At 43.4% G+C, this 10,390-nt stretch overlaps 1 protein-coding gene across 2 annotated transcripts; it reads right to left on the minus strand.

Moving 5' to 3' along the window:
• Nucleotides 1-1,802: 1,802 nt before the first annotated feature.
• On the minus strand, nt 1,803-10,390 carry LOC143118694 (uncharacterized). Of its 2 annotated transcripts, none has more exons than XM_076279755.1 (9): nt 9,885-10,390; nt 7,089-7,991; nt 6,480-6,603; nt 5,907-6,076; nt 5,289-5,440; nt 3,914-4,064; nt 3,434-3,514; nt 3,068-3,170; nt 1,803-2,715 (listed from the first exon to the last, which is right to left on the minus strand). In XM_076279755.1, exons 1-9 carry the CDS (start codon nt 9,958-9,960, stop codon nt 2,484-2,486), a joined length of 1,992 nt encoding a protein of 663 aa, XP_076135870.1. In that variant the 5' UTR covers nt 9,961-10,390; the 3' UTR covers nt 1,803-2,483. The 2 variants fall into 2 exon arrangements, with proteins under 2 accessions (XP_076135870.1, XP_076135871.1); XM_076279756.1 differs by having other exon boundaries at nt 3,434-3,511; nt 9,885-10,389.

A 10,390-nucleotide genomic window follows, 5' to 3' on the forward strand; every position in this document is an offset into this window, starting at 1 on the left:
TTGAAGTGTGAAGCTATAGATTGCAGTATGAAATTAATCATGATCCTATATCATAGTATCCATATTTACAATATCCCTAAAATCATAGCTAGTCTAAAAGTCTAAAAACATGTTGAAGCCACAGGACATGGAAACCTATTAAATTAATCTGTTTTTGGTTGTTTCTCTCAATATGAAATATATTCAAGCCAAGGAGTTATTACCATAGTAGGTGTAGTATGGTTGATCCAACTATGGGTGTTGGTGGTGGTCAGCCAAGTAGCCACTGGTTGATCCGCCAAGCAAATGAATTGTGGTAATACATCATAGACAACTATGACATCACCAGGCGCGTAGCAAGCGCGGGGGATGTGGGTGTTGTACACACTTTTGCTGGAACATGATTCTATCCCCCACACTTTTTGTCAGATTAAAATGAAAGTAAAATATGGAAATAAACGCTCCCGTAAAGAGTTGGAACCGTATCTACCATAACACACACACAAAGAGACACAAATAGGTCTGTTGATTTGATTGAATGGTCATCCAGCCAATCACATCAAGTTAGCCAGTGAGAGCCGCTCTGATCAAATTTAAAGTGTGCATCTTTCAAGGTGCTGCTGCTTGGGTCTGCATTATAAAGTCTGCAGTGAGCAGATTTCAGGTAGAATTTAAATGATAATTGTTACCGCATTATGCTAATTTAGTAAACCAAAATTCACTGTCTGACTGACAGTTTTCGTCACAATGTATAAATGCAGAGTCAAAGTGAAAGCGGGGGTGCGCGCAACAAGGCACTTGTTTGTGCAGAAAGACCTTGGCTACTATACTGTTCTCAGAGCATTTTGCCTTCTCTGTCTATGATCTGCAGCTTTTCTCAAACTATGGGCCTCCTCAACAATTAACCTACTAGTCCACGTAGACGCGAAATTAAGTTATGGCCGGTGCTGGAGATCTTAAATACGATCGCGTTCCATTTAGAAAATCTTATTTTGATCTTACAAACGGAGGCGTCAATACACATTTGAGTTCTACATCTGAGAACTAAGATTTCCAGCATGTAGAACTCAAATAGAACGCTTATGAGCGCTCATGCAATGTGTGTGTCCCTGCAGCAAGTGAAACTAGGTAACGTGGGCTAGAAGCAACAATAGCTTAAACAACAACCTGTAACTGTTAATGGAAAAAGAAACTGCTAATCATATTTAAATTGACATTAATTAAGCTGGCTATATGCAACACAATTTATTTATTCCCTTTGCATATGTTTGGGTAGACTTTCAAACGTTTTTGAATTTGAGCTTACAGTTCTGTATTCTTTATTATTATATTTATTTAGGTATTAGTGATACCTCGAAATTAGGCTGCTGTCTGTTAGGGCAATTTATTGTAGCCTGCTAACCCATATGCACAAAACATAATTTCTGAAATGATTTCTTGATTTATAACATGAGATATGTCTCCATGTAGGGTAGTGTCAAATAGTGAAGTGATAGGTAGATCATGTAGGCCTACATGTCACATGAGCCACACATATGAGGGGCGCTGTTTCTTCTGTCCCTCCCAAACTGCATTATGGTGTGTATAGCAATCAGAATTTCATTTTTTTTCGGGGTAGAAACTGCCAGACACCAATATAGTCCGCACCCCTCTCAGAAAATACTTACAACGTCCCTGTAGGGAGTTATTTATAATTTGGCAAGATTGTTTCATTTTCCTATCCCACAACCCCCACACTTTTAAAAAGCTTGATACGCCCCTGGACATCACAATTAAGATCTGGTATATTAACTTGAATCAGACAGCACATCATACAGACACTCTTTTGTATCAAAATACTTTATTGACTATTGTCTGACATCAATAAAAAATAAAGTTGTAACACATACACATGATAATATACTGTACAGAGGCTGAGGTTGAATAGTCAAAAAATTACATTCTATGTATTTTCATAAGCACTTTTTCTTGACCTAGATAAAGAAGGGAAGTCAAGAAAGTTTCAGGAAAGATGTAAAGGACATGCATTATTGAGAGAATCTGACATTTACACTAGGCTACATAATTATGCAATGGCTGATAATATTGACATAGTTTATGTTGGTTGTTTGTTTACTGTTTACATTTTTATTGTCTATATTCTTTTTTTGTGAATAGCCAAATGGCGTGTCACTTTCAGTGCTGCTACAGCAAGGGATTGTGGGACCGCATTATCAGGGATCATTTTCTTAGTAAAGGATTGCCCAGTGTAGATGAGAAAGGAAGCATTGAAGCACCTTTCTTTAGGCTTGAGAGAATCTTACCAGTTTTTTAGCATTGCTATCACTTCAGGGTCATTTCACTCAGATAGAAAGCTGAAAAAAATATATATTTGACCACAACCAAGCCATGAAAAACTAAGTACAAACTTGAGGTAAACAGGTACAGAGGTAAAGTATGAACTTTCTGAAACGGTTGGATTCATTTCGAATCAGCAAAGGGTTCTTCAGTCCTTTGCGTCATCTTCATTCCTTGGGCACTAGAAAGTAGCCCATGTTGTGGAAATGGACGTTCTGGCCACTGTCCTCCTGTACAGGGGGGAGCTGATGCTGCAAAGTGACCTGTGAGGGCGTGGGGCTGACGGGTGACATCAGAGACTTGTCTTCCTCCAGGGCGGGTGGCTGGGGACGGGCAGCAGGAGGCGCCACTGAGGCTGAACCCAACTTACCAAGCGTGGACGCGAAACGCATCCTGTGTCTGAAAAAGAGAGATGGACAGAGAGAGAGAGAGGGACACAGACAGAGAGAGAGAGAGAGGGACACAGAGAGAGAGAGAGAGAGAGAGAGAGAGAGAGAGGGACAGACAGAGAAAAAGAAGGAGAGAGAAAATATGAGAAAGAGATGATTGACATTTTGACAGAAAATACAGATAAAGGGAAGTATAGTCACACACATTCAAAGTCTTATAAAAAGGATGCAGCTTCAAAAGACTTAGCATCATTAGCATAGGAGTATGGAATGGCCACACTCCATAATAAGCAGCGGTCAATACCTGAACACATAAACCGACAGCAGAATGGCCACACCCCATAATAAGCAGCGGTCAATACCTGAACACATAAACCGACAGCAGAATGACCATTCCCGCCAGCACGCAGACGCCAAACACGCTGCCAAACATGTCAAACGAGTCCTCGGACACGGCTGCATCTGCTGTGGAGAGTCGGAAGGAAAGAGGGATTAAGGAAGAGGGAAAGAAAGAGAAAGATATGTCTGCCCTCTCTTCCCCTAGTCTGGTGTAAGAACACCACTCTATCATCTGATGACTGATCCGTAATACGGAAAACCAGCTGAAGATGTGAAGTGTTGCTGCACCGTTGTAAAATAGTACCCTGGGCAACATAGAAATGGCCAGAGATGATCTCGCAGTGGCCTTCGTATCTGACCCCTGTCAAATTCATCCAGTGACTGCTTACTCATTATGTCTTCACCAGACCCAGAGCCTTCCTCAATCCACACAGGGTCCTGAGAGGGGGTAGTCAACTCCAGAACTGCTGCTGAGAGAAACAGGAGGATATTCTTAGAATGCCAAAACAAAATGGATGGAGTGTGTGTGTGTATATGTATGTATGTGTGTGTGTGTGTGTGTGTGTGTGTCTATCTCTATCTGTCTACCTGTGTGTATGAGTGTTTGATATATGAAGGTACATGTAGTCTGCTTCATATTACTTCATCCAGATTCCTCCCTCAGTGTGTGTGTGTGTGTGTGTGTGTGCGTGTGTTTAATATATGAATGTACATGTAGTCTGCTTCATATTACTTCATCCAGATTCCTCCCTCAGTGTGTATGTGTGTGTGAGAGAGAGAGAGTGAGTGAGAGAGAGAGAGAGAGAGAGAAAGACAGAGTGTGTGTGTGTGTGAGAGAGAGAGAGAGAGTGTGTGTGTGCTCCTCTCACCTGTCCAGGTGCGGGCGTATACAGGTGGGCTCCAGTCACTCCAGCGGCCGATGCTGAACTCCTCTCTGGCCCGCAGCTGCAGCTCATAGTCAGTGTGAGGCAGAGCATCTGTGATGGTCCAGGACTGGGCCTCAGTCTCTACTGTCTGATACTACACACACGCACGCACACGCACGCACGCACGCACGCACACACACACACACACACACAAATACAGAGAGAGAGAGATGATGTGGGTGGGGAGTGTCATGGTAATTAAATTAGCATGAGTTTGTGCAAGACAGTGTAATGCGAATGAGAGCCCATATAGTAATACAGATCTGGGGCCGTATTCACAAAGAATTTTAAGGCTAAAAGTAGCTCCTAACTGGCGAATTTAGGAGCAACTCTTAAAAATAATGGGCGTGTCACTCCTAACTTTAGGACTCCTAATTTTTTTTCACTAAAAGTAATTCACAAAGCATTTTAGACCTAAAAGTAGCACCTAAGTCTGGGACAGCTTAAAAGAAGTCGAGAGGACTCCTAACTCACTAAGACCTATTCACAAACAGCTTTTTGTGGCATTTCACGTTGCGATGTTTTGAAATGCGTAGCCTATGCAGCAACAGGAGCTTCCAATCGCAAGGGAACAATTTTGCATTCATAAAAGGGATGCAATAACGCCACCAACAACAACCAAAACTACTCATTGTTAACATGTAAATTAAACGTAACGTTTCATTGTGAATCAAATTAAAATGTTCTCCTCTTTGCAAACGTAGGCATATGGTGACAGATTAATTTGATAATGTTGCAAAGATACTGCATCAATCCGTAGGCCTATGTTTCATTAGGCTACTAGGCTATTTGTTTTGCCTTACGCTTTATTCATTTAGGCCTTTTTATTCAGTTATTCATCATCTTCCGTCCTGCGCACTTATGTAGCGCACGCATTCTCAGACCTGTCACTCATCATCGTAAGGGAGGTGTTTGGAATTTCCGCATTGCAATTGTCAGCCAATCAAGGTAGTCACTTCAGTCAAGCTCGTGCATGAGTAATGACGTCATCCTTAGCAACGAAGACTCACTCTTAGTTTAGGAGTTGTCATTTTTCCTTACTAAGAGTAGGTCTGAAAGGCTTTGTGAATAACCCTTAAGAGAAAACTCCAAGCTAAAATCTTTTAGTGCGATTTAGGAGTACTCCTAGTGGTAAGATAAAAGGCTTTGTGAATACGGCCCCTGGTGTTATTACAAGGCCTGCAAGTTACCATAATATGGTGAACACACACACGCACGCACACACACGCACGCACACACACGCACACACACATAGTAATACAGATCGGGTGTTAATACAAGGCTTGCAGGTTTACATGATATGGTGAGCACACGTTACCTTTTCTCTGTGCGTTGGTCGGTACTTTAGCTGGAAGCGTAAAAAGTAGAAGCCCCTCCTCCAGGAGGTGGGGTAAGACCAGGCCACGCCCAGCATCCTCTCCCCGCCCTCCACCCCACTCACCCTCACTGAGGCCGGAGGGTCTGGCTTTACTGCACAGACAGACAGGCACCCACTTAGTAAACAAAAACAACAACAACAACAAATTGCATTTACATATTGTTTTATCAAGGCACCCAGCACTTTACAGCGAAGGGGGAACCTCACTAACCACCACCGATGTGTAGCACCCCTGGGTGATGCACAGGGCAGAGATGAGATGCTACAGGGCAGAGATGAGATGAGAGGCGGCAGAATGGTGGAGAGATGAGATGAGATGGAGGCTACAGAGCGGAGATGAGATGAGATGGAGATGAGATGGAGGCTACAGAGCGGAGAGATGAGATGAGATGGAGGCTACAGAGCGGAGAGATGAGATGAGATGGAGGCTACAGAGCGGAGAGATGAGATGAGATGGAGGCTACAGAGCGGAGAGATGAGATGAGATGGAGGCTACAGAGAGATGAGATGAGATGAGAGGGGGCAGAATGGTGGAGAGATGGGGCAGTGAGATCTTACTGGCGTTCTCTGCGGTGAATCGGACCTCAGGGCTTGTGGCGTTGCCGGCCGCGTTGGTCACACACAGCCTGGCCGTGTACACACTCCTGTCCATCCCCACAGCCTCCAGCACACACCAGCAGCGGGAGTAGAGCACAGAGTAGGAACACTTCACTACGGAGGCACGCCGGCTACACACACACACACACACACAGAGTAGGAACACTTCACTACTGAGGCACGCCGGCTACACACACACACACACACACACACACACAGAGTAGGAACACTTCACTACTGAGGCACTCCGGCTACAGTGCAGGACGCAAAATAAACACCATGAATTACTTTTACAGTTTGCCAAATTTGGCAGATTAGCTAGATTACAAATCCCAATGATATAATTTGCAGTAGGCTATATGCATATGGTGTTATATGATTTATGGTTATGTTTGCATAATTATGGTGCTGTATGATTTATGGTTATGCTTATGGTTATGTTTGCTTATGGTGCTGTATGATTTATGGTTATGCTAATTATACACATTAGAATAACATATTCTTTCCAGCCACACCTGGCAGGTGGAAACGCACCTTTTCTCCAGCACGATGTAGCACTTGGGAATGGGAACCACGGGTTGTGGCGATGTCCAATCACAGCGGATGTTGCTCCCAGGTGACCTCCTGTAGCATGACAGAGTGGGACGCACTGGCGGAGCTTTGCCGGAGAGGGGGGGGGGCGAAGAGTGACATCAGGTTTGTATGTACCGGTATGTATGGGCGTATGTGTACAATTAGCTACCAAACCAAATAGCACAATGTAGGAATTCCCCCTTTTGGCAGTTTTCAACATATTGGGGTCCCAAGTTTGTTGTCTAAAACTGACAAAAAGGGTATTCTCCTCCCCATGACAACATTGCTACAGTCCACAACAGCAATGCCATTATTCTAAAGAAAAAGAACTAGCTTACGTTCTTTTGCTTTAATATTTGTTATTTAGTATTTTATGAGAAATAGAATATGAGACGTGTGTTTGTGTGTGTGTGTGTGTGTGTGTGTGTGTGTGTATGTGTGTGTGTACAGTATGTGTGTGTGTATGTGTGTGTGTGTGTGTGTGTGAGTGTGTGTGTGTGTGTGTGTATGTGTGTGTGTACAGTATGTGTGTGTGTATGTGTGTGTGTGTGTGTGTGTGCACATTCTCACTTCCAAGTGTGATGTTCACACTGCTCATCAGCGCCCCCTGTCTGTAGCAGCTGTAATTTCCTACATCCATGAGGCCAAAGAGAGGCAGAGTGAGAGGTCTCACCCCTGTACTGCCCAGCACCAGCACACCATTCCGAGTCCAGTAACTCCGCCTCTCCAGTGCCACAGCTCCTCCCTCTGCTGTGACATCATCCTGCAAAGGAGGCGTGGCGACCACTGTGGAGCCCAATCCTGATGTGCTGGACGACGCGTGTGGCCTTGCGCTGACAGCTTCCTCCTGGTTGCTAGACGACGCGTGTGGCCTTGCGCTGACAGCTTCCTCCTGGTTGACCGATGGGACTGTTTCTGCATTTGGCTCATTCTCAGGGGCATCCCCTATTTCTCTTCGGAGTTGCACCCCCGTCTCTCTCTCGTGTTCCCCAGGTAGGGTTCCGTCTGTGTGTTCATCATTTCCCACTGAAGAGGTTCCACTTGTCTCTCTACGGAACCCTTCAGTGGATGTTCTCCCGGTCTCCCTTTGGTGAGCTCCAGATGTGGTTCTGTTTTTATCATAGTGTCCGCCAGTGGGGATGACCACGTCCTCTTCCTGGTATTCTTCATGTGAGGTTCTGTCTGAGGTTCTATCTGAGGTTCCATCTGAGGTTCCATCTGAGGTTCCATCTGAGGTTCCTTCATGATATGTCAATCTCACTGTCTCTGTTTGGTAGGTTACAGTAGAGCTTTCTGCCGTTTGCGTCCTGTGGCCCTCATTTGAGGTTGTCCGCGTGTTTTGCTGGTAAGCCCCAATGAAGGCTCTCTCAGATTTTCCCCGGACTTTCAACACTCTGTCAACAATGACATCACCATGGCAATGAAGGAGGACTTGGCTGCCCGGGGTCAACACCAATACCCCGCGAGCTGGATCTGAGAAAGCCACAGAGAGAAGAGAAAAACAACACGCATGAATCATCTTCATGTCTCAAAGGTAGTAGGGGTGGTGGAGAGGGAAAGAATGTAGATGTACGTGTCTATGTGTGTAAGAGTGTGTGTGTGTGTGTGTGTGTGTGTGTGTGTGTGGTACAAAATGTGGGGGTGTGACATTTTCAGATAAACTGAAAACAGCAGCCTTACAAAATGTACCCACAAGTATTCCTCTCACTTCCTCTTTCTTTCATCCCTCCTTCCCTCTCTCTTCTGACCCCTTCCCTCTCTCTTCTGACCCCTTCCCTCTCTCTTCTGACCCCTTCTCTCTTCCTCTGACCCCTTCCCTCTCTCTTCTGACCCCTTCTCTCTTCCTCTGACCCCTTCTCTCTTCCTCTCTCAGAGCGCTCAAGGGGAAAAGCATGTGATGGCACTCAACACTATGCCTATGGTATGGCTATTTTATTTGTGTCCAAAGCCAAATCTCATGCATGCCTACGCACGCACTCACGTGATCGACCATCTTGAAGTTCATTTTTTCAATAGTTCAATTTGAACTTGGTTGAATTGGCTGTGGTAATAGATTCTTCATCAGAACATCCTCCATGTAGCCTGGGAGAACTACACAAACCTGTTTGCAATTGAGACTTGAGAAGTGGTCTGGTGTTAACCAGGTTATCCTCTGACCATTGTGGAATTGGAATGAAATTAGACAATCACCTGACATTCACCACATAGCTAGATTTTTAGTGTCATTAAACGATAAATAATCTACTCAAAATTGAGTTATCTGGTTTTGTATTTGCCAAAATGTTTTTAGATTTGTAAACAGAGAATGAATAATGATTTACATGATATTATTGTATCCATTTGAGCAGTTGCAAGGTTATGAAAATGGGTCAAATGTTTTTGTTGGATGTACTGTAAGTCCTATGAGTTACCAAATGATACCCTATTACTGTAGTGGCACAAATAACATTACGTTACAATACATTAAAAAGGACAAATACTTGTAGGCTACTTCTGAATACTTAAGTATTTTTAAAATCAAGTACTTATGTACTTCAACATAAGTACAAATATGACTTAGCAACTTCCACTTGTTTTGGAGTAATATTTGACAAGGTGTATCTATACTTTCACTTAAGTAAAGAAATTGTGTACTTCGTCCACCTCTGCACACGCACGCACGCGCGCACACACACACACACACTTAAGAATAAGGAACTAACTACAAAAGCAAGTTAGAGTAAATCTGATCTCTTAACTTTGGTTTTTATGAATGTACAAATATGTTATTCGTATAATTTTGAAAATAAAAATCATAGCTCTATTGTGTTCTTCAAATAACACATTGCTAACTGTAGCTAGATGGACAATTTACAAAGTCAGATTTCTGACTAAAAAGAAAAGAGGAACATTTGGCAGACTGTGCACATCAGCACAATATATTCTTTTTGCGGTTCTCATTTCCGGAATTAGATTATTTTCATCAAAATATGCAAATGAAAATGTAACAGAAGTTACACAAATATCTAGACAAAAATAAAAAGTTTGGGTTTGATTTCTGGTTGCCACCATTGTGCCCCTGTAACAGTTGAAATATGTAAGTCGCTTTGGATAAAAAGCGTCAGCCAAATAAATAAATAAAATAAAAGTCTATGTTTACCTGTTATCAGTATTATCTATTATTGACATGGTACTGTTGCTACAATCAGCTCAGCACCCAGCAAAAGATTCAATGTTTAGAGTTTTAAATGTTGTTTTCTTTTTTGCATATTTGCTTTTTTTGATATCATTACTGAGGAACACTGTTACTCTTAGCATGGCATAAACCATATGCACCATACATGTGTTGAAGTCCGTAGACTGAAGACTTCTGTGTGAGTTACTGACCTCTCCGTGGACACATGTTGTCTCGGTAACCTTCCACCAACACCAGGAGAAACAGAGCCTTGGCCCAGAGGAGCATCTTCACTGCCAGGACTACAAACGAATCTACACCGAGAACGAGCTGATGAAACAGTCAGTGAGAAACAAACTACATGTACGAAACCTCTCCATTCGTCTGACGTTGGAAGAAAAACCTTCAGCAAACTTTTAAACAGTAAAAAATAATGAAACTAAGAAAAGTGTACTGTGGTCCATGACACTATAACATACTGTCAACCCTGTGGAACAGGACTCTTGGCATCTAGGCTGAGCAAGACCAGGGGCAGCGCTTTGCCTCACTCTGTAGAGGCTCTGAATCTGTTCCCCGAATGTTGCATCAAAGTGGCCTGTTGGCTGAAACAATCAGGCAGCCTCTTCCTTCCTCCTGGAGTTACGCCACCAAGTTTCTGTTACAGCAACAAAGCCCATGTTGCACAACGTCTGCCCATCAACCCTGCAGGTCCCGTAAT

The sequence above is a fragment of the Alosa pseudoharengus genome, unplaced genomic scaffold (genome assembly GCF_046254945.1).
Source record: "Alosa pseudoharengus isolate Yale_2024_CS ecotype anadromous, Long Island Sound unplaced genomic scaffold, YU_APseudo_1.1 YU_APseudo_1.1_scf_12, whole genome shotgun sequence".
NCBI classification, from domain to species: Eukaryota; Metazoa; Chordata; class Actinopteri; order Clupeiformes; family Clupeidae; genus Alosa; species Alosa pseudoharengus.

Excerpts from the sequence above, each read along its gene's own strand:
- LOC143118694 (XM_076279755.1), bottom strand. The coding sequence starts at position 9,960 with ATGCTCCTCTGGGCCAAGGCTCTGTTTCTCCTGGTGTTGGTGGAAGGT. Across the intron at positions 5,441-5,906 it reads ATTCACCGCAGAGAACGCCA|TAAAGCCAGACCCTCCGGCC; the intron begins GTAAGATCTCAC and ends CTGTCTGTGCAG. Across the intron at positions 3,515-3,913 it reads ATACGCCCGCACCTGGACAG|CAGCAGTTCTGGAGTTGACT; the intron begins GTGAGAGGAGCA and ends TGTTTCTCTCAG.